Source organism: Nerophis ophidion, linkage group LG24 (genome assembly GCF_033978795.1).
Source record: "Nerophis ophidion isolate RoL-2023_Sa linkage group LG24, RoL_Noph_v1.0, whole genome shotgun sequence".
In the NCBI taxonomy this organism is placed as follows: domain Eukaryota; kingdom Metazoa; phylum Chordata; class Actinopteri; order Syngnathiformes; family Syngnathidae; genus Nerophis; species Nerophis ophidion.
In genome coordinates this window covers 30,275,274-30,299,330 of record NC_084634.1, presented here as the reverse complement: position 1 = coordinate 30,299,330, position 24,057 = coordinate 30,275,274, and the positions used below count along the sequence as shown (strand labels likewise).

Here is a 24,057-nt window from a genome sequence, read left to right as displayed (position 1 = left end):
TATCTGTTGTCCATCACTAATTCTCTAATACACGGTGTCAACCAAACTACAATTCAAGCTCTGCCTCTCTCTACGAGTTGAAACTAGTCTTCTGTTCCTAGCCCATAACACCCCATAAATATATTTAGTGCATTGCTTTGTAGCACGTATAGGTTACAATTACACTACAGGCTCTTCTCACTCTTTCTTGTCTCTCCTCACAGACAGCAAGAGCACTCTTATATACGTCACATACTAATACGCCCTCGCGGAGCAGAGAGTTAGCAGCATGGTTAACTTTAGCTGTGGATTCGAGTGGTAAAATGAGAGAAAGAAGATGCGAATCTGGTAACAAATGAAGGAAGAATTAATTCCCAAGAAAAACAGCAGGGGGTCCATCGTTTGGCGGTGGTTTGGCTTCAAGTGGGAATATGTCGAAGAGACAACCGTAATTTGTCAAGTGTGGGGCAAAAGCGTTGCTACAAAAAGTAGCATTACTGCTAATATGTAGCATCCTTTGAAAAGTCACCTGCTAGAGAATGAAGAGTCAACAACATGAGGAGATAACGTCCGCTTAACCTACCACATAGTGATTTAAATTCCTATTACCAGCTCTCTTTTTTTTTGACAGTTATTGAAATATCTTGTGTGACATCATGCACAGGAGTGCACTTTATTCTTTTTAAACTATTGTAGTGGCGTTCTGTACAAAAAGTGCACTTAATTTAGTGTTTTGATATGTCATCTTAGTGACATCATGCACAAATGTGCACTAAGGGCTTGTTTAAAATGTCTCTGACAATCTTGCACTTTCTGTTTTGAAATTAAATGAATGTTTGTGCCACTGCTTTATAACTGTTTAATAAATACAGTTTTGGTCAATTGACTTAGTTGTGATTTCCCTCTCTGCATGAACGTTTAAAAGGAGCATTTATTAAGAATGTATTAATGTAGACACATAAAATCATCATACTGCTGTGATTATATGCATCAAGTGTTCATTCAAGGCTAAGGCAAAATATCGAGATATATATTGTGTATTGTGATATGGCCTAAAAATATTGAGATATTTAAAAAAGGCCATATCGCCCAGCGCTAATCTCACCACACCTAGTGTGTGTGACAATCATTGGTACTTTTGCTTTATCATTGAGACTTTCTCTCCAAATAAGCTTCCCTCACCCACCCTTGCAAAGCTTCTTCTTCAAACTCAAGGATAAAAGGGGTTCCTCTCTCTTTTAAAAATGTTTCTTACATTGTTGTTTATTTTTCATCCATCCATTTTCTACCGCTTATTCCTTTCGGGGTCGCGGGGGGCGCTGGCGCTATCTCAGCTACAATCGGGCGGAAGGCAGGGTACACCCTGGACAAGTCGCCACCTCATCGCAGGGCCAACACAGATAGACAGACAACATTCACACTCACATTCATACACTAGGGCCAATTTAGTGTTGCCAATCAACCTATCCCCAGGTGCATGTCTTTGGAAGTGGGAGGAAGCCGGAGTACCCGGAGGGAACCCACACATTCACGGGGAGAACATGCAAACTCCACACAGAAAGATCCCGAGCCTGGATTTGAACCCAGGACTGCATGAACTTCTTATTGTGAGGCAGACGCACTAACCCCTCTGCCACCGTGAAGCCCTAATGTTTATTTTTTAATTACTGAAATGTATGTAATTCATACATATTGTAAACAAGGTAAGTGACTTGGGTGCTAATTCCGGTATAACTCCTGACTGACACTAAAACGTGACAAACAGGTCTTAGGAATGCAACGTATAGTCAAAACCAATGGTAGCAAATGTGATTACCACTACTGGAATTTGAATGCAGATGACCGGAGCAGCCAGTTGAGTGGAAATGTTGGTCGCTTAGAAAAAACAAATATGCTACTGTCATTGTCTATGATGCTCTGAAGTCTAAAAAGCAACTAATAAATGCTGTTCAGTTGGCTAAACTACATTATAATAATGAATTTGGCTGCCACGGCTTCTCGTCGACTACTTGCGAGCATCCGCATCCGTCCATGGCAGATTAGGGAGAGATGCAGGTTCACTGAAACTGCATTTGTACGTGCGCTTAATAATAAAGCATGACTAGTGTGCATGTCAGTGAAAAGTTGAGTGATCGGCTTAATGAGCGACCAAACAAAGAGGAAGAGAGAGAGTCGACATGAGAAAGAAGATATGTACAGGGAGAGAACAGTATTTAATAATCAATGTTCAGAAATCCTGTTTGGATGTGAGTGTCTTGATGGATATAAGACTGCTGGCTCTAGCTCAAGATGTTGATAATATTTGTCCACTGATGCAAAAGTGATATCTCATTCATCCCACAAGTGTTTGATGAGGTTGAGCTCAGGGTTCTCAAATTCTTTTACACCAGCCTTATCCAATCATGCCTTTATGAGCCTTGCGTTTGTGTTCCTGAGCCCAGTCAACAGAATATGCACCCCCACTCCCTTAGAAGGTCTAGGAAAAAAACGCAATAAAGATACATTTCCTATCAAGCAGATCTTTACCTTGCCCTTTTATTTTTTTTTTAAAAAGCACAAAAAAACCATAACTTTTGTATCTAAATATCACAGCAGAACAATCGCAATAATTATAATACATATAAAAAAATGGTCCCACTCTGTGTGTTTGTTTCTGTCGTTGTTGGTCATAAAATGTAATCTCCTGCAATAACCCCATTCCAACCGAGACGCCCCCGCCCCGAGGGGCCCAGAGACTTTAAATCGCATTTATTTAATATGAAAAACATTCTTTGTCATGTCTCATGATTGTGAAGGATAGGCACATTTTTTTTAAAAGTGCAGTTCGTCCTTTAACGTTCATAAAAAGACTAGAACCCTTCCAAATATATTACACTATATTTGTATACATTCATACATTACATTGCTTTGATTTATTTTCGCGAAAAAAACAACTCATTTTTAAAGGCGTGGCAACTTTTATTTTGTAGTAGGAGTTGCAACTTATTTGTTCATTTATGGAATCCGGTCAACATACTTTGTTTTAACTGAATCAAACTGCGCGTGCAAGTGACGTTGAGACCACATTGGGGCCTGTGCGCATTTATAAAGGGGTCTGATAAAAATCATATTATACTTGCAGTGTGAACCAGTGACAAGCAGTCAGGGGCCTCACCTGCCATCAGGGAAAGAAAAAAAATGTAAAAAGAAAAAAAAAATTAAATTGTTATATGTATCCAGTGATTATACGATAAAGTTATTTTCCATTTAACTTCACCAGTTTTAGATTATTTTTATTCAAAATCGCTGAATTTTCACATTTGCCGTTCAAATACTGAGCAGAGACTTGCGGTGAGTCACAGCCAGCTGAGCCTCCCCATGGATTGCGCAATGACTCGGCTAATTGCTGGCTGCTGTGTTGTGCAGTGAGACCGTTTTGCTATATAAATTATATTATACATTTCCATAGTTTAGTTAGCTGAGGTATATAATGTACATTATATTTTGTCAATGTGTGTAACGTATTTCTTGTGCTGGGCAATCATAAAACGGCTGCGAAGATCGCACTGTGTGAGGCACCTGTTCTCCGGCCTCCTGGTGGTAGAGGGCGCTGGTGATCCCAGGGATCATTCTTGCACTACGCGGCAAAGCCTGGGGACATCTGAGGCCAATATGTTTTAAAGTTGTCGTTTGCCTGAATATCGTAAAAACAACCGTCCAACATTTTCTACTAATTGTAAACTTATAGGTGCCGACCATCAGGGCCGAGTTGCGACGAAAGTGTGTCGATGTTAAGATATTAAGCCGAGTTGGTAACTGAATTTGTTTGCTAATAGTAGCTACTAGCCATACCCATGTATTTTCTATGGGCGGCTAGCATCGGGTTTTAATCCCGTTTCCTCTAATGTTTCTGATCCGATTGAATTTATATTTATGTCGAGTCTTTATTTCGGGTACTGAAATATGGTGACTGAGTATTGTGGTGTTTTAAGGACATCTGCATTTTTCATGCTACAGTAAAACCTGCCCATAAACTGAACTTTCACTACAAACTGCCATATCCACAACGCCATCCCGTGTGGCTGTATGAACTGCAAATGCACATATGGACTGCGATCAGTCTCATATGGCTCCTATAAACCTTAAGAACTTTTGATATTACTTTTCTATGAATTACCTGAACTAAACCAACATTGTTTGTTGAGATTCCTTTTTGGGTTTTTTCTTTTGTTTTTAATGGCCTTTCCTATTAATGTCTGTCCACTAGTTGTTGCACTGTACATGTTTAAATAACACCAGTATCATTTAAAGTATTCAATTGTGTCTGTTCTTCTCTCTCGGAGTCATAATCTAGACTTCTGATTAGCCCAAATATTGAGAACTTCTACTATTCTGCTACATTAAGTTAAAGTACCAATTATAGTCACACACAGACTACGTGTGGTGAAATTTGTCCTCTGCATTTGACCCATCCCCTTGTTCACACCCTCGGAGGTGAGGGGAGCAGTGAGCAGTAGCGGCCGGGAATCATTTTTGGTGATTTAACCCCCAATTCCAACACTTGATGCTGAGGGCCAAGCAGGGAAGAATGCTGGTATGAGCTTTTAAACATAACCCGTTAACTGCTGCCAATCAAATGGTGAATAAAATACTCTATAGGGTTCATATGTTTATAAATCTGACTGTGATGAAGTCAGTGCCTCACCAGCCATGAACCTCACCGCACGTCACTGGTGCGACCAGTCAGTTGGAAAAAAAAAACATTTTGAAACAATACGACTGGGGCCCTTATGGCCTGCAATGTAAACGTAATCTAAGAAGACATACTGGAAAGATTAAGATGCAAAAAATGTACCACAAATTCTGGGTGACATGAACAAACCCGGGTAAGTTCCTCAAATCCCAAACGATACTGTGATTACTGGCAATCTTGTGGATACTTGTTATGAAGACTATTACACATTGGAGTGAGTAATGGGTTTACGGTACTCAAGTGGTCATTTTACCCTCCACTTCATCTTACTGGTTAAACAGCTCTTGCCAAAATCTAAAGAATGTGAAAGAGAAACATACCCCCTCCGAAAGACAAACAAACTGACCTCAGAGTAGAAACGTGCAACTCTCCGCAAAGTTTTCCAGGTAGTTAACAGAGTAAGCAAATACACCTATGAGGTTGAGGGTGAAAGTTCATTTCTCAGGAGAGCGTGTGAGAGAAAGTAGGCTAATGATTTGAGAATATACTCTGCGAATCAGCCAACGAGAGTCGACTCTGTTTTCCAGATGTGCAGATAAGCCCTTAAAGTTAAAAGAGGCGGCTGGCGTGCAATTTGGGGGGGGGGACTCTGCAGCACACCAATCCCACAAAATTTCCCTCCCTCTGTCTCTGTGATATGTTGTTATCAGTAGATATGGAGCTCAGGAATGAAAGAGTGCATCTGCAAGTGTTTGTGTCACTTTTCTCTGGTCTTGCATAGTTCTTCATCACACTTGAAACCGATAAAGCTTCCTCTCCCACACACTTTTCTCTGCCTTCCTTGCTTTTGTATCACATACTCCCATTTCACTGACCACTCCATGAAGACTAGAGAGGGCAAATATGTGTCACCCAGTTCACAGCAAATCAACATCCATTTCAAAACATCAAACTTTATACAGCTACCATTTATGAAAAGTGCACACCGTCAGTCTGAAAGACACACAAATATGTTCTTGTTGAGAAAACCTATTGGCAAATGTTTAAATACACAAAGGTTGTTTTTTTTTTTTTTTTATAAAACAAGGTCATGGCTTTTCTAAAGCTAAAGATTAGCTCCAGTGTTTTTATACACTCATTTTCTAATGTTGATGTGTAACAGGATTGTTACAATTGCCTTTTATTCATACGAGCCCTTGAACACCAATGTGAAAGCAACTTGCTTACAAAATGAACAAAAGGAATAAAACCTTGGGAAAACACTAAAGCCTGTTTGCAATGGTGCATTGGCCCTCTAACTGCAGATTATTTTTCTAAGCAAACACTACACAATGAAAGCTCATTACCTGACCCTAATTAACAACACTTTAACATTGCATGGTCCATATCCCAAGTCACACTTGGAATGATCATGTTAAGACACAATTATTGAACAATCTACCCCACAAACTGTTCAAGTGTGTATGTTCTTGTTGCAGCAATTTCCAGTCTCGGGTGGTGACAAGTTTATACAAGCCCTTGGCACGTCACACAAACACGCATCTACACAAATTGACAAGGACCCACACCAGCATATGGTTAAAGCAAAATGTAGTTGACCATGGTAAAGTAGAAGTGGTTAGTTTGGGGCCAGTGCAAGGGAAAAGTGTGGCTAACCTAAACCACATGTGGCTCCCACTGTTCCACGGTCCACAAGTATGTATGCCTTTGAAGTGTGTGAGTGTTTCGAGTAAGAAAGAGGTAGGGCACAAATTCAGGAAGCTCATGCTTTTTAGTAGCGGCTGCTCCATACAGCAAAATCGGCTATGTTTTAATCCTCTGCAACAAAGCTTTTTGCTTTTGTGCCATAAACAAATATTACTTTCCTTAAGGCTTCCAATTATAGGCAATTATCAGCACTGAATGTGCCATTTGTTGCTTTATTTAAAAATGTTTTTTTCAATATACACATGTAGAAAATGTGTGGACAGGCTGAAACGATTATTGCTTCAAATCATTTTATGAGGTTTAACCCCACTTTAAAATAAGAGCCAGACTTTAATACACAGCCTTCATTAAACACAAGGTCATGGTAGGTATTTAGTCACATTACTGCATAGTGAGACATTTTTAGACACAGAAGAATTAGAAGACTTCCAAAAAGCCCTGTAGATAAGATCACAAATGCTGTGTAAAACTGAACAGCACTTGTATTTTTTTACCTTTAGCGTAATGACAGAAAGTCTCAAATCTAAGGTGGCGATCTGAAAGCCTGTTTCAGGGGTAAAACTATATTTTTCCAAGTCACCAATTCAAGTGTTTGTCGTTTGTACAAATAGTCATTTGCCTTTCATTCTAAACCAACTGCAATAGTTCTGTTTCAGAGAATTGTACTTAACTTCTATTAGTAGACATTCAACATGGGCAGTAACACTAACAGACAGTCCTGAGTCAAGGTAGTGAAGTGTGTGTGTGTGTGTGTGTGTGTGTGTGTGTGTGTGTGTGTGTGTGTGTGTGTGTGTGTGAGAGACTAATAGCAAGAGACATCTTGTGTCATGGGGAGGTATCGCTGTATCTGTTAACCGTTAGTCCAATAAGACAGCTCCCTTTGCGTGCAAACACACACACACGCATGTATACTTTGTTTACCTTTGGCCCAATTGTGACAGTTAACAAAGTCCCATTATACAATAAGACAGTTAATAAAAAACAGTCTGTATCAGAGGTACATTTGTATGAACTGAACACGAAGACCAATCAACACATTACAGGAGAAGTATACAATGGCAACAAAGAGAAAGAATGCAAAAGGGAAAGACTTTGGCAAGAGGATTTGGGTGCGGCAAAAATTAAAAGGTGAGACAAAAATGTTTCGTTAACTGTTTCTAAGTCGTAATGTACCATTTGTCATAAACCAGTCCCATTCCTGACTTCATGGAAGTAATTTAATCATCATGGGTTTTATAAAACAAAACATACAGATGTATATCAGTTTATAATGGTGCCCAGAAGTTCTCATATGTCTGCCTTGTTTATTTTCAGGAGGATTAGAAGGATTTCTGAATCTCCATATTGCTGTGGCCATGCTGTGTTATCCACAGCATTGCCTACCTAACAATTGACTATTTCCACATTTAAAATAATCTACACATTTAATCCATGTAATAAAACACCAGTCAGTCTGGATTTGGCCAAACAAATTCCCCGCCCTCGCTCTTGTCGGGAAAGAAAGCACAGAAACAGGAGACACGGGAAGGAGAACAAAAGTGGGGGTGACGGAGGTAAGGGTGTAAAGGGGGAAGGGCACCAAAGTAAGTAAAATAAGCACACAAGAAAGGAAAGGAGGTCTGTTGTGTTGTTTGTTAGTGAGCCATAAATTCCTAGAAGAAGGGAATGATTGATTGTAACCACTGGGAGTTGAACATGCATGTGTCGGATGAGGAGAGTGCACCAGACACTGTGGAGTCAGCTTAGTTTAAATAGTAGTGTTGTAGATTATTCTATAACATTGTAACTAATATATATCCATATATGTCAACAAAAAAACAGTCGAATATCAAAACCTCAAGGCCGTATCTAATGAAGTAAAAAATGGACCGGGTTTGTTTCCATCGTTAACAGTTTAGGAATTCAACAAGCCTTGTTTTATCCAATTCTGTAGAAATAGCTGGTAAACAACTTTGCAGGTTTGCAATTGGACAAGTAAAGCTCAAAGTCAGGGTTTCCTACGAGCGTGTATAGGGGCACTGTTCACTTTGAAACAGCCGGGAAGAAATATGGTGGCAGTATAGCACTTTCAACCTAAAACCCAGGACAAAGAGATTGTCTAGTGTGATGAATGCCTGGAAATAAATGTAAATGTTTGCAAATGAGCAGGCAGTAATTTAACATTAAGAAACAAGAAGAATAGATAAACATTTTTAAATCGAATCACAAGTGCACTGTTATGTTCTAGGTGTCGTCTTTTATAGTGACTTAGAACTATCAAAAAACAATTTTAATGGGCTTCCCATGCATTAAGCGAGGTTATCTTATGTAATATCGAGCCAGAGAAGGTCAGACTGCAAACAGAAGTAGATATCGTAATGGCCACTTGCTTGTTGGTAGACCTTTTCAAAGTTGAGGCAAAGGCCGCCAGTCTGGACCACTGACAGAGAGACGTTGCGCAATGCCAGCCAGTTACAAGTGATGGACTGAAGGTCTGTGGACGTGTGTAGGATCACTGTCATTCTGACCATGTGTCTTCAGTCAACCTGCCACCCAATGACAGTTGTGTGTGCATGCAGACTGGCAGGAGAGCGTTACAAAAAGCAGGAAGACAGATGAGTGGTTTAATGAGTATGAATGGCTCTCCAATTGAACTGTTTGGATAGCTTATGATAACTCAGACATCGTATTCAAACAGATGTTTTAAGTCAAATAATCATAATCAAAGCTTAGCAGTATCTGCTTGATAATTGAAATCCTCGCCCCAACTGACAGTGAGAATCCCAACATCCCTGTGATATGAAGATATAAAGACGGCATTGAGATGATAATCTTAATGGAGCGGTCATCCGACTGTAAACCCCCGATTCACACAGAAAGGGTTTATATCTCTTGAAAGCTTTCCAGCACTCTTAAAACCAAATCAGCTTAAAGAGGAGTGTTACTGGACATGAATGTAAGGATAGTAAGAAGGGAGCGGCTGAAGAAAAAACATCCTCTGGGATTTTCTCATGACTGGGATCAGGAAGATCAGGAGACCATGGTATACTGCACACGGACTGCTTATGGCTACTTTGGTGTGGATGTGTGTGTGTAATGTTGCTTTATGACAGATGTCCTCCTAACTGTAATAATGGAAACCCCTTCAGCCAGTGCCCATAGCCGCAAACACAGACGTACAAAAGAGCCCTCTGGCGGCCACCTGAGGGCTGTTGTAAAGAGGCTAAGTCGAGCAGACACCTTTTTAAAAAAGGTATATACCAACAGTCACAATTACTTAGCATCCACAAAACAAAGTCTTAGAAAGTAAAATAGACTTTTCATGGATGATTTGTCTCTCCGGAACAAATGTTGATGCCGCTTGTCACTAAAAGGTGAACATTATCACAATTTCAAAAGGGGTAAAAACAATAAAAATCAGTTCCCAGTGGCTTGTTGTATTTTTGGAATTTTTTTTCTAAACTTTACCGGTCGCGGAATATCCCTAAAAAAACCTTTAAAGTGCTTGATTTTCACTATTTGCGATGAGAGTATCCATTTTCCTGGGACGTCATACAGTGCTGCCAATGTAAACAAACAATGGGAATACCACAGCAAGATATAGCGACATTAGCTCGGATTCAGACTCGGATTTCAGCGGTTTAAGCGATTCAACAGATTACGCATGTATTGAAACAGATGGTTGGAGTATGAAAGTATTGAAGAAGAAACTGAAGCTATTGAGCGCATAGCTATTGACACTATTCATAGCCATAGCATGGCCGAATAGCTGCGTTAGCATCGCCGGTAAAATGTGCGGACCAAACGATCAGGACTTTCGCATCTTGTGACACTGGAGCAACTTTAATCCGTCGATTGGTAAGTGTTCTTTTCGCATTAAATGCGGGTGGAAGGAAACGTAATATAGTTGCAAATGCATCTGCAGGTTATCCATACATCTCTGTGCCATGTCTATTTTAGCACCGCCGGTAAATAGCATGTTAGCATCGATTAGCGTAGCATGTTAGCATCGATTAGCTGGCAGTCAACATCAACAAAACTCACCTTTGTGATTTCGTTGACTTTATCGTTGCAAATGCATCTGCAGGTTATCCATACATCTCTGTGCCATGTCTATTTTAGCACCGCCGGTAAATAGCATGTTAGCATCAATTAGTGTAGCATGTTAGCATCGATTAGCTGGCAGTCAACATCAACAAAACTCACCTTTGTGATTTCGTTGACTTTATCGTTGCAAATGCATCTGCAGGTTATCCATACATTTCTGTGCCATGTCTGCATCGCCGGTAAAATGTGGAGACACTCCGGTACCTTCAATGGGGGTCTGGCGGCAGACACTTTCGCATCTTCAGTCCAGTGGTGCAACTTGAATCCGTCCCTGTTAGTGTTGTTACACCCTCCGACAACACACCGACGAGGCATGATGTCTCCAAGGTTCCAAAAAATAGTCGAAAAAACGGAAAATTACAGAGCTGAGACCCAATGTTTGCAATGTGTTGAAAATGAAAATGGCGGCTGTATTACTTCGGAGACGTCACATTCTGTAGTCATCGCCTCCAGAGCGATAAACAGAAAGGCTTTTGATTCGCCAAAATTCACCCATTTAGAGTTCGGAAATCGGTTAAAAAAAATATATGGTCTTTTTTCTGCACCATCAAGGTATATATTGACGCTTACATAGGTCTGGTGATAATGTTCCCCTTTAAGACAGCGTCTACCCTCGAATGTAGAAATTTTTACTGAATTTTTATTTTTTGACGAACTTTCCAAGCAATATAACGTGTTAAAAAAATAGTGGAATGACAGCGTGACTCTGGCCCGTTATTAAAATCTTGACTTAGTTACACTAAAACAAAGTGAGTCATCACATTTTCAATGAGGTTTTGGCCTTGGTGGTTTTGGTTTGACCTCAGTATCAAACATTTGCCAAACACACAGGGCACTGCTAAAGTTGGATTACTGTGACAACAGAGTAACTTCATATTAAGCGCTGGCTCTTATAATACATTCTCTCCCAGTCCAACTGTATTACTTTTGATGGCATTCTTATATGTTACTTGCTAAAATGTGATACGAAATATAATTCCTACATGTTGAAAGAAGGGCTCAAGTCTTTGTTTGGATTAACACCTTGACAAAAAAAATGTGCTGAGAAGGGAACAAAACAGAAAGACAAAACCATTTTAGCTTTCAAATACAGATTCAGTAAATCAGGTCAACTTTTAACCAAACTGATAAGACAAATCATTTCCTGCAGTGTGTTGATTTTAATGACTCTTATAAATACAAGCGAGCAAGCACTTTGGTCAAAACCCCATTGTCTCTAGTTGAGTTGAAATCTACTGAGATTAGTTAGAACACATGTAGGACCTGCCAGGGGAACCTGTCCTGCCTAATGTGAACTGACAGAATCTCAGCACAGCAGCACTTTCATTATGTTTCTGTTATTTTTGTATTAAATGTGTCTCAGAGCAGAGAACTACACACATACAAAGATGAAAACAAATAAAACATGTTGGCATATATAAGAAAGTAAACCGGCATTGAACTAACTGGGTACATTCCCTTTGATTTTTAGGATGTCTAAATGTTGAAATTGAGCATTTACAGTGTATGAGCAACAGCTGGTGGGAAACCGCTGTTAGACATTGACCACCACTCGTCTGTCTGCTCTCTATGTTACTTAGCTGTTACTTTCACAATGGAAACTAACTCCCAACAAGCAGCCGCTGGGAGTGTTTGGAGTGTAAAAGAGTAAGACAGAGCGAGGAGAAAGGGGAATATGTGTGAGACGGAATAGATGGAGGTAGGCCTTCCTGAGCCCCTTTCAAACAGCCGCTGCAGGCCGAGAATAGGGGCACCGGCGTTGTGCTTCACCGCTCTCAAAAAAGTGCAAAAGAGACGGAAAGCTTTATAGCCTGCTCGATGTAAGAGTGTTGCATTGAGGTCTGTTGATGGGTCCGCCGGGACCGTGGACGCCCAGGAGAGGTGGCGTTAAACTCAAGTCATTCAATTAGGGAACAGCCTTAGCTAAACAAACAGCACCTGGGCACACCAACTACAGCGTCAGCTGTTTAACTTCTCACGGGGTGCAACACATTGTAAATAGATCTACAAAGATAAGATCCTACCTGCAACAGCTTTGGGCAAAAAGTATTCCACATTTTGAAAATACTTAGTTCTAGTAGAAACTCCAATGGCACTTGACGCAGCAAAAACTCTAGTCAAAGCCAGCAGTTATAAGCATCAAAAAGGAGAGAAGCACTTGGTAGAACATTAAGTACATCTTCAAAACATGCCCTCCTTGGATTGGTGGATTAGAGTTAATTGACAAAACTTCCAAACATCATGACGTGCCTTCACCATATAGTGTGTTAATAATGTTCCAATACACTTGGAAGATGTGTTAGCTGAGTTAGTTACGACATAGAAACTGAATGAAATGCCCGTGAATGGGAATGATAGTAAAGACATCACAGATGAAAAGTGGGATGACCAAAAAATTAAACCCCCGCGAAGACAACCAAGGAATCCCCAATGTTAAAGGTGGAGACGACTAGCTAACTATGACGATGACACGGTGCTCAGCTCTTGGCTGGCCAGGTGTAACTCACCCTTCTCAGCGCGCCCCATATGAGCTTGGTCCAAGGAAGCAACAGAGAACAATAAGACAAAATTAGACACATGGCATACACAGGTTATTTACAGTTTGCATCTTAAAAGACACTGTTGGCACGTATACTAACTAACTCCAGTGTGTCGAACAATACAGAAGTTACTCCCAGACATAAGGTGGACTAAAGAAAAACTTGAAATAAAAACAAACCCTTGTATCGGCACATTGTAAATGTTTAAACCGAGTGAGCACAGTCTTGCATGTGTTATCCTGCACCAACTTAAATCAACACATGGCTGACCTCAACCTTTAACCTGTGCCACCCCTTACACTTGTAATAGCCCTGAAAATATGCATGTCAAAACCTGTCACCACCTGCTCTCACGTCTCTATTTCCATGAAAATGTGTTTTAACATCATAAATGACAAAGGTTTTAATACTAATGTTTGTTGTGCATACTCTGGGGCACATAATTTTCATAAGTCACTTGAAAAACAGGTAACCCAAGAGCAGGTTTGTTTCTTGTAAAAGGCATTCTTTACTTTTTGTACAAAATCCAACCAACATTCTTGCAAGAATGGGCTTACTATCTATATGAGAGTGATCATTTGTGCACACTGAAATGCAATTAATCAGCTGAGAGTGTTGATTACTTAATCTGTCATTAAGCAGCCATGTGTGGAAGAGACTGTGAGCTCGTTTTTAGAGTGGCTATGCAGGGCAGCAGTGAGCTTCACGCTCCTGTGTGCCGACAGCTGTGACCTGAGCCCAACAGGGCACCAGAGAGATTGATGACACTGGACCAACACCATCATTCATCAGGGATATGATCATTACAGGATTCTGATTTGGTGCAAAAGTGTCTCTTCCACACATTTTTAGCACCCTCACAGTTTGCTTGCGCTGTGTGCTGATAGATAGTCATGCACCCCTCAAAAAACGTGATCCTTGACAATAAGGTAAGTTACTGCATACATATTTCCATGCCCAATTTCAATTTGACAGTCTGGTTGAAAGTCAAACTAGAAATGTCCCGACTTTGCGGGTAATATCGAAGGCGGGATTATGGCTTTTTAAAAAAGGGAATTGCTGGGTTGCAACTTGCAACCATGGGCCCAAGAGGCCGTCGACCCTTCCAGATGCAAGACAAACATTCATTATTGCTACTATTTATTTACTTTTAGCTGCACAGACGTGGACAAGCCAGGTATCAATAAATAGCTGAATGTGATGAAGTGGAGCCATACGCTTTCCACAAAATTTAAATCACCAACGTGGAGTTTTTAAGCGATCTGTTCAAACACTCTTCCTTTTACAGAGATTAAAAGTAGAAAAGTGTGGAGGCATCTATTTTTTTTTTACATCTTGGTCAAACCACTAATAAAGCATTAACCCATGAAAGACAATGCTGGACTTACTCATGCATCAATGAGTATGTACTTGATGGATGTTAGTGTCTTGTGATCGTTTTTAAATCAGTGCTTCTGTCGTTACAATTAAAGTACCACTGTGGTGAAATTACTCTCTGTATAATGACCCATCCCCTTGTTACACCCACTGGGAGGTGAGGGGAGCAGTGTGCAGCAGTAGTGGCCGCGCTCGGTAATCATTTTGGTGATTTAACCCCCAATTCCAAACCTTGATGCTGAGTGCCAAGCAGGGAGGTAACTGGTCCCATTTTTATAGTCTTTGGTATGACTCGGCTGGGGTTTGAACTCACGACCTACCAATCTCAAGGTGGACACTCTAACCACAGGGCCACTGAGCAGGTTACATATGTACATGTATTCATATATGAACAGTTCCTGTCTAGTCAAGCAACATGCCTATAAGATATATAAATGTATAAGTTTAGTTTTTGTATTTATTTTTTTAGTTTTTACACAGCCATGCGGTAATGAAAATGGAAGAGAATGCTACATGGTAATAAGCTAACTTTAGTAACGTTCAAGCTCTGGAGCTAACCGATAACGACAACCTTTCACTGTCATATGGTTGTGTTGGTTTTAATGTTTTTAAAAATGGTACTTATAGTTATTATGAACATCAGTTAAAACGAAAAGATCGCTATTTTGTTAACTGTTTTGACTATTTACAGGTGATATCACCTACGCAACAAATAATTTTCAGTTGGTGATTTACGTTGTCTAAATTATTGTACTTTGACGTTGAATTCTTACATCTATATACATATGAACAACGATCTTGCGTGTAGATGTTTTGAATAAATGAGATCGAGGCAGATAAGTCATGTGATCTATTGCTTTATGATTGTTGTCTAAGGACTAACAAAACATACACATATTTTTTCATCTGTATACATTTCATTGTGCATACAAAGAGGTTTTAATGTCAAATTATGGCTGTTTGTATAGATTTATTTCCACTGGGTCTTTCCATTGGGTCCCTCCACCAGTCTATATGTGTTTGTGTCATGTCACGTATTTAAAGTCTCTTCTTTCAGAACATCCTGACACTCACAGTATTTAACGGGTAGGCTTTTATTGCAACATATACTTTAAATACTTATTTCAGCCTCTTTATCTTTACGTTGATTACTTGTTACTTATGTAACGATTAACGATATTAATAACTGCGATGCAAATTCCTACAGTATTACCGTTAAAAATTAAAATGATCAAAAAACAGTGGTTGATAGCCTTGCTTTTATAAACTCACAGACCGACAATGAACTAGCTAACCAGCTAGCTTAAATGCTAACATGAATAAAAGAGACAATAACATTTTTCCCCATTAGGAAACGACATACCAGGATCTAAACTCATACAAACTCGGTGCTGTCTGAACAACTAAGATATTCAATTGAGCACGTTGAACCTACAGGCTGTGTTCTCCTAGTAAGAGTGATCGCTAAATATTCAGAGGAAAGTGACACAGAGGTGTTGTGTTTTTACAACTTCATTAACAAACACAAAGCTGTCTACAACCAAAAGTGAACTCGGGGACATCATAAAAAATGGACCTGAAGCAGAGTTAGCACTCAATTTTACTTTATCAATGAAAAAAACATTCTAATATACAACATAAAGTAGCAAGGAAACATGTCAATAATTAATCAAGCAAAACATGTTCTAGACCAAAATCACTCCATATTCTCTACCACTCGCTAGTACTATCTATCTAGTGTTACCATAACTGAGTTATTGTGTAGAAATATGGGGAAATAACTACAAAAGTAAACTTCATTCATTAACGGTGTTGCAAAAATTATCAGTTAGAACAGGGGTCGGAACCTTTTTGGCTGAGAGAGCCATACAAGCCAAATATTTTAAAAAGTATTTCCGTGAGAGCCATATAATATTCTTTTTAAGACTGAATACAACTAAATGCGTGCATTTTTAAGTAAGACCTGCATTTTTGAGTATAATAAGTCTCTTACTCTTTTTAATAACACTATTATTCTGAAGCTAACCAACAATAAAATACTTCTTGCCATTAATGCGACTTCTTGAACAGGTGCGGTAGAAACCGGATGGATGGATTAAAATGCATGAGAATGTTTTATATTTTGAACGTTATTTTTGACACTGTGATTAGCAGCGGAATTATTCATTACTTACCGTGTTAAGCAATGTCAACTAAAATTTATCTGAGAGCCAGATGCAGTCATCAAAAGAGCCACATCTGGCTCTAGAGCCATAGGTTCCCTACCCCTGAGTTAGAATAATACACAATGTTGGATATAGAGAACATACAAACCCTTTATTTATTGAATCCAAAATACTGAAATTCCACGACATAGTGAAATTGCAAACAGCTAAGATTATACACAAAGCAAACTATAATCTGTTAACCAAGAATATACAACATTTCTTGTCAAAAAAGGAGAAATATAATTATAGAGAAAAATTTCATTTAAAACAATATGCACGTACAACACTTAAGACCTTCAGTATACCTGTATGTGGAATTAAATTATGGAATGGATTAAGCAAATAAATCAAACAATGTACTAATATGATCCACTTCAAGAAACTTTTCAAATTTAAAGTGTTTGCAAAGTACAAAGAAGAAAAATCATGATAAACATTTTGAATTTATGTAATCTATCCCTTCATTTTCAAGATAATCCTACTCTTCTATACGAAATATAACTTACTTCACCAATTAATTTTTTTTTTTGTTATTATCTATGGAGTATATTGTGAATAAATTGAGAACAGGAAGTGAACAAAAGTTTTAGCAACTGTTATGTAAAAGAAAAGGGGTAGGATTAAATAAGATCTGCTTCTTCCTACTCCTTTTCGAACATGTTGAATAGAGGAACTGGAAATTGTTATGTATCATGCTGTATGCATGCATGTTCGAAATAACGAACCATTTTTAATGTTTCTTCTGCATAAATACATTATAAGCACATTCAGCAATACTATGAGGATGATAACTGTAATAATTGTGGTCACAATAACAGATATGAAATTTTCAGATTGTTACATTCCTACCTGTCCCCTCAGCCCCAGCTTGTTCTTTGCCTGTGAATAATGTGTTGGTCCGCCCAAGAGATTGGCACACAAAATGTCAAAGAAAACTGGTTTCTAATCACATACTGGGTGTGTCAATCTGTTTTTTTAATTTAAAAAACAAAAGAAAAGGTGTTTCAATGTGTTGTAGAAAGCTTTTTTCGAGCCAAAATAAGATTAAGTTAGTACATGGAACTGTACTGATTGTCATCGGCTTTGGGTTTTGAACCTGTGACCATTCAGTCCTCAAGCTACTCATTTTGTAGGAGAAGATTCTCAGATTCCTTTTGCTCGAGGTCAATGAACAGATTGCTTTTATTTTGATCAAACTTGTAGAAGTTTGTATGACTACAAAGCCACATTAACGCGTAGCACACTCGGAGCCAGGAAGGAACACCCCATGCTAGAGACTGGAAGGTCACAGCTTTTGTACTTGATTTCTAGCCGTCTTTCAATGCCAAACCCTTCGATTCATTCACACACACACACACAAGTCTAATGAGGGATTAGCTAATGAATTCTGAGCAGATTAATTACATTTTCCACATGCGCGTGTGCATGCCCGCAGAACCCATCCTCAAACCGTTATGGAAATGAGCCAGTACTTTTTGTTGCTTTCTCAAAAGTCAGCAACTAAATTGAAATCCAAATAAATAGCGGAGAGGTGTCCGATTTGAAAAGGCGACATTGAGAAAAACCTGACCGGTACATTACTTTTAACAAGAACATTTGGAAAAAAAAAAACAGTCTTTGATTTGGCAACGTTTCCTACGGGCACAGTGGATTTAGGAGGGATTTTCACAGGAATCTAAATTAGAAGAAAACATTTCATCTTTACTACGGAGGGCTTAAAAGCACCGCATTCGCTCTTCAAGTGACAGTGCACACACACAAAGAGGACATGACAGAAAAACACACAGACGCACCCCTCCTGCCGTTTTCACAGTCTCTTGAGTAGAAGAGATGCCCACGGCCAAGAACCAACGGTTGCATGTTGTTTTTTCTCCCTCCGTCTCCATCTCTCCTCCTCACATCCTTTCCAGGGATTCCAAATGGCGCTTTAAATTAATTGCAATTAAACTAACTTGGTAGTTACACTCAAACTACAGAAAAAAAAAACATGATTTAGACTTACAATTAAAGCGGACTGTGATGTTCGGCAGCAGCCCCCCAATGCTCCGCGGGAAGCTAATGGCAATCAATTATTTCACTTCATTAAGATTAACGACGTCACAACGCGGGTCGCCGCATGGAAAAGTTGTCACACTGGCATCCAGTCGGTTATTGGCGTTTGCAAAGGCGCCGCGACAGACCACATTTATTACTCAAGCGCGTGGAGGTGATAAGGCTGCTGCGAAGCAGCATTTGATAAGCGCAGACGCCAGAGAGAGCCCTGTTCACATTAAACACCATTTATTATTGCATTGTTTCATTTGGGGCATTATACATGACAAGGGGGTAGAGAATAATGCGGCTAAATGAGACTAGTTTGGAGAAAGGACGTCTAAACAATGACTGTGGTAATGATGACACTTTTCTGTTCTCTTCAACTATTTTTCAACTTGTCCTTGTGTGAGATTGAAGGAGAAGAGGACAAGCCACACAACACACATCTCCGCTGTCCATCCCGTAATGACTGCGACAACAAATGTCCTCTTTTTCAACCGTCCGCTGTATATTTGCAACCATTTTCCCAACCCCCCTAAATGTTATCTTTCACCTTCTTTGCCACATTGACGGCCCTCCTCTAGGCTATGTAAAGTAGCATCTCGTATTTACTTGCAAATTAACAGCAAGCGCATTCCCGGAGAGGCCTCAAAGAAATTCCACACATTTGTTGCCCTGCAGACCAAATGGCCCCCGGGGAGGGGAAAGAGGGGAGTAGTTGGGGGTGGTTAGAAGGGGGGGGGGGGCAATAAAGCTCACAGAAGAAGTGGTAATTAATGTGTAATTTTTATGCAAATCATCAACGAGCCAGGGCATGCTGGACCCCCCAGCACCCTCACGGGCAGTTTCTAGTAATGTCCGGCACATAAATCACGCTTTATGTGGGGTGATATGCACAATGCAGGAAAAAAAAAAAAAAAACACTTAAAACGCACAAGTAAGGGTCACAAAGTTGTATTTTTTAAAGTATTTGCTTTGCAGATTCATGCTTCTTTTACATCCTCTGCAATATTGCAATTATAATTTCATAAAAGTCTAATGACACTTTTTTTAAAACACGTTGCACACATTCAACCGGAGACTGCCTGCACCCACAGTACAAAACACTGAAAACATGCATGCAATGGTGTGCAAAAATATTACAGCATTTCTCAAATCTTAAGAAATGGGTGTTGTATTTGTCCCCAGAGCCCGAATTTCACTTGTTGGCCATTGGCAAAATGTATTTCACAGACAAATGTATCAGCATAGTACTTTTTTTCTAACCTTTAACTCTAATATTAAGTGTGTTCCCCTTTGAAAACAGTCTTCTTTCTGGCATTGTATCCAAGTGTTTATAAACGTTTCAACCTTGATGTCATTCCACACTCTCAGAGGCCGGTTGTAGTGAACATAAAAGGGAGATTTGACTGTTATTCAGCATTTCCAAAATGCATTATGTTCTCCAGTAATTGACAACCGGTATCATGCAGGGGTCTCTGGAACGTTCATTACGCAATAACATAATGGTTGAAGGGTTCCATTGTGAAAGAAACAATAGTTTTAATGTAGGGGGTGCACAAAAAGACATTTGAATCACATTTCTAAATTGATTCAAAATTTTCAAAAATCAATTACAAAAAGCTTTTCCAACCTGTAACATGTTTTGAAAAAGTGTCATTATAATCATTACACGAAATATTGCATTGTGAGAATCGGTTTCAATTGAGAATTGTGTTGAATCGAGACACGATTCCGAATCAAAATGACCCCAAGAGTCGGATTGATTCACAACCCTAAATTTAGGTCTACATTAGGGGTATTTCATTGACATAAGACTTAGTTTTCCAGTTCACGGCAAGTGTTTTAATATCCGTGCACACCACTGTATATACAGCAGGGGCGTCCAAACTTTTTCCACTTATGGCCGCAGACTGAAAAATCAAAGCAAGCGGGGGCCGTTTTGACATTTTTTTATTTTAAAAACCAATACAATATATGTATAACCAATATACAATTAGGCCTCCACTCAGGCTTGATCCCGGGTACCCCAAAAGGTTTTGGTCAAAAAAATATTAAAAATGTGTCGTTATTCAGTATTATTTTGTTTTATTTATCTGTCAATATAATGATTTTAAAGATTTAAGTTGTATGCTCTTTTTGTCAAAGAAAACCCTGTTTTTTGATGGAAAAAAACCCACAAAATATGCAATATTATCACCCAATATTCTTTTTAAGTGGAATATTTGAGATTATACAATAATTGGAGCCTTAAAAAAGTCAATAACTCATAACATCATTGATTTTAATTCATTATTATTTTTTGAGCAATGACTCTTAAAAAACAAATCACACTAAAATGATTGGGGATCCAAAAGGTCCTACTCATTAAAATGTTAAAAAAATAATTTATAAATTTTTTTACTGTTTACTTTTAACACAATAATCTCGAGATCAACTTCGGATCTATCCGTCAATTAAAAGTTGTATTGTTCTTTGTTTTTTGTTTGTTCATTTTATGCCCTTCTCTAAAAAAAATAGCTCAGTTTTTTATATGGCAAACACAAAATATGCAACATTATCCCCCAAAAACATCTCAAAGTGGACTATTTAAATGACGTAATTGGAACCTTGATTATGTCAATAATTCATAATCACATTGATTTTGATTCATTATTATTTTTTAAAGAAAGAAACAGCCTGCATTTCAGCTTTGTGTTATTAGAGTAAATATTGCAACATTTTCTTGTTACATTTCACCTGTTTGCTCCTTTGTATGACTTTTTACGTTTTAAAAATGTTTCAATCGTATTTTTAAAATGTGTCGTGGGGCCGCTAGAAAATTACCTGCGGGCCGCAAATGGCCCCCGGGCCGCACTTTGGACACCACTGATATACAGTATATATGCCTCTGCACATTGTGTTTTAGGATGTGTGTGAAGCCGAAACCTGCCGAACATCAGGGCGCTTCTAACACGGCTGCGTTTGCTGCGCAAACAGTGATTACTTTAGCAATAACTGAAGAAATATGAACATAAGCGACATTAACAACACAATTCGTGGGTGATAATGAATGAGCAGAACTTTTTTGCTCCTCCGTTTCTGCCTGGTCTTCGTCCTATGGTTAACACATACGACTGATTAAAGTAAACTTGTATATTTTTAACTGTGTAGAACAGTGGTTCTCAAATGGGGGTATGCGTACCCCTGGGGGTACTTGAAGGTATGCCAAGGGGTATGTGTGATTTTTTTAAAAATATTCTAAAATAGCAACAATTCAAAAATCCTTTATAAATATATTTATTGAATAATACTTCAATCAATGTTTATTTATATAGCCCCAAATCACAAATGTCTCTAAGGACTGCTGCACAAATCATTACAACTACAAAATCCTCAGAATACTTAAACAAATATGAATGTAAGTACATAAACTGTGACAAGAAATGCAACAATGCAATATTCAGTTTTGACAGCTAGATTTTTTTGTGGACATGTTCCATAAATATTGATGTTAAATATTTATTTTTTTGTGAAGAAATGCTTAGAATGAAGTTCATGAATCCAGATGGATCTCTATTACAATCCCCAAAGAGGGCACTTTAAGTGTAGAAATCTTTATTTATAATTGAATCACTTGTTTATATTTCAACAAGTTTTTAATTAATTTTAGATATTTTTTTCCAAATAGTTCAAGAAAGACCACTACAAATGAGCAATATTTTGCACTGTTATTTTGCTGCTACTGACGGTCCCTGACACAAGGCTGAAGCTTAGAGGTGACAGAGCTTTCACCGCTGCTGCTCCCAAGCTCTGGAACAACCTACCTCTGAGTGTTAGACAAGCCTCCTCTCTTAAAAACATACTTTTATTCCTTGGCTTTTAACACTGAGCGCCCCATTATACACCTGCCGTGAAACTGTTTTTATGTTTTATTTTAATTTTTTTTATCATGTTCTGTTGTTTGCTCGGTCCTCGTATTATGTTTTAACCAGCCCATTGTACAGCACTTTGGCTACCCCTGTGATAAATTTTAAATGTGCTTTATAAATAAAGTTGATTTGATTTGAGTTATACAATTTAATAAATCAGAAACTGATAGTGTGGTATTTTACTTCTTTATCTCTTTTTCCATCCATCCATTTTCTACCGCTTATTCCCTTTTGGGGTCGCGGGGGGCGCTGGCGCCTATCTCAGCTAAATCGGGCGGAAGGCGCAGTACACCCTGGACAAGTCGCCACCTCATCGCAGGGCCAACACATAGAGACACTTTTTTTCAACCAAAAATGCTTTGCTCTGATTAGGGGGTACTTGAATTAAAAAAAAATGTTCACATCACTGAAAAAAGGTTGAGAACCACTGGTGTAGAAATCAAAATGTCAATAAAAAAAAACAGGTTAGCGGATGTTTTTAAGCAAGGTAAGCAAATATCAGCCTGCTTGGCAAACAGCCCGAATTTAAACGTGAGGCGAACCAGTTCCACGCTTCGCAATAACAACATTTGACACACCGGCAACGACAATTGAGAGGGAATAAACTGTTACAATCGACACGTTGTGGCGTTTTTGGGACATTTAGGCGTGTTTTAGAGTCGGCGGCAACAAGCACGGCGGTAATTAACAACTTTTCCGCTGCGCCCTGAACGCACCTGGCCGGAGCTCGCCTCATTGCGAACGCGAGGTTTCACTTCCAAAAAAAAAACGTCCGTACAAGCGAAACAATAAAACGTTGTAAAGTCCAAATTCGGGGTTTGTTGGAGCCTACCTGGTAGCATCTGCCCGGAGACATTCCCAACAGCCGAGATGAGGAGGAAGAGTCCCGGTAAAAGAGAGAAAAGTGTATCCATGTTGTTTTAAAACAGCGTCCTGGCGAGAAGTGCCGAACACTTTCCCCTCAAGTTGACTTTTCTTCTCCCTGGGAGTTTGTCCGTCTTCCAATGTCCTCTGTGGCGTCTGGGTGACTATTCCTCCTGCCGAAGCCGAGTGGAGCGCTCCATTCTCTCCTTGTCTTTTCTGGCTTTTGGCTTCCCAACAGGCTGGCAGGATTCAACACTTTCGACTGAGGCAGCGCAGCACGGGCGCCCGCACGCGCGAGAGGGGGTGACGTCACAAAAGGGAGAGTTGACACAACATTGTTTTTTGAACACTTCCGGCTGTTAAAAGCTATCAATCGTAACGAGTTTAGTTTTATTTACACTTTTGTATGGATAAAATAATGATTTATTCAGTGCTGTCAAATTAATAAGTATGAAGCTGTGACCGCGGTAAAAAAAAAAAAACTACGGTTAGTATTGCCGTTCTGAATGATAACCAGTGTTTGGAAGATCCATCCATCCATCCATCCATTTCTACCGCATATTCCCTTTTGGGGTCGTGGGGGGCGCTGGCGCCTATCTCAACTACAATCGGGCGGAAGGCGGGGTACACCCTGGACAAGTCGCCACCTCATCGCAGGGCCAACACAGATAGACAGACAA

General features: G+C 39.3%; 1 protein-coding gene across 13 annotated transcripts in view; it reads right to left on the bottom strand.

Annotated features, from left to right (window-relative positions):
* Window positions 1–23,687, bottom strand: part of ptprk (protein tyrosine phosphatase receptor type K) — a 240,816-nt gene extending 217,129 nt beyond the window's left edge. For 4 of the 13 annotated variants that reach the window (XM_061885765.1, XM_061885772.1, XM_061885766.1 and 1 more), the window contains exons 1-2: window positions 23,346–23,686; window positions 12,952–12,975 (exon numbers count right to left, since the gene is read on the bottom strand). In XM_061885765.1, coding sequence (XP_061741749.1) covers window positions 12,952–12,975; window positions 23,346–23,427 — 106 coding nt within the window. In that variant the 5' untranslated portion in view covers window positions 23,428–23,686. Of the gene's footprint in view, window positions 1–12,951; window positions 12,976–23,345 lie in introns of all 13 variants that reach the window. The other 9 variants (XM_061885774.1, XM_061885775.1, XM_061885776.1 and 6 more) reach the window with 5 other exon arrangements.
* Window positions 23,688–24,057: the final 370 nt, after the last annotated feature.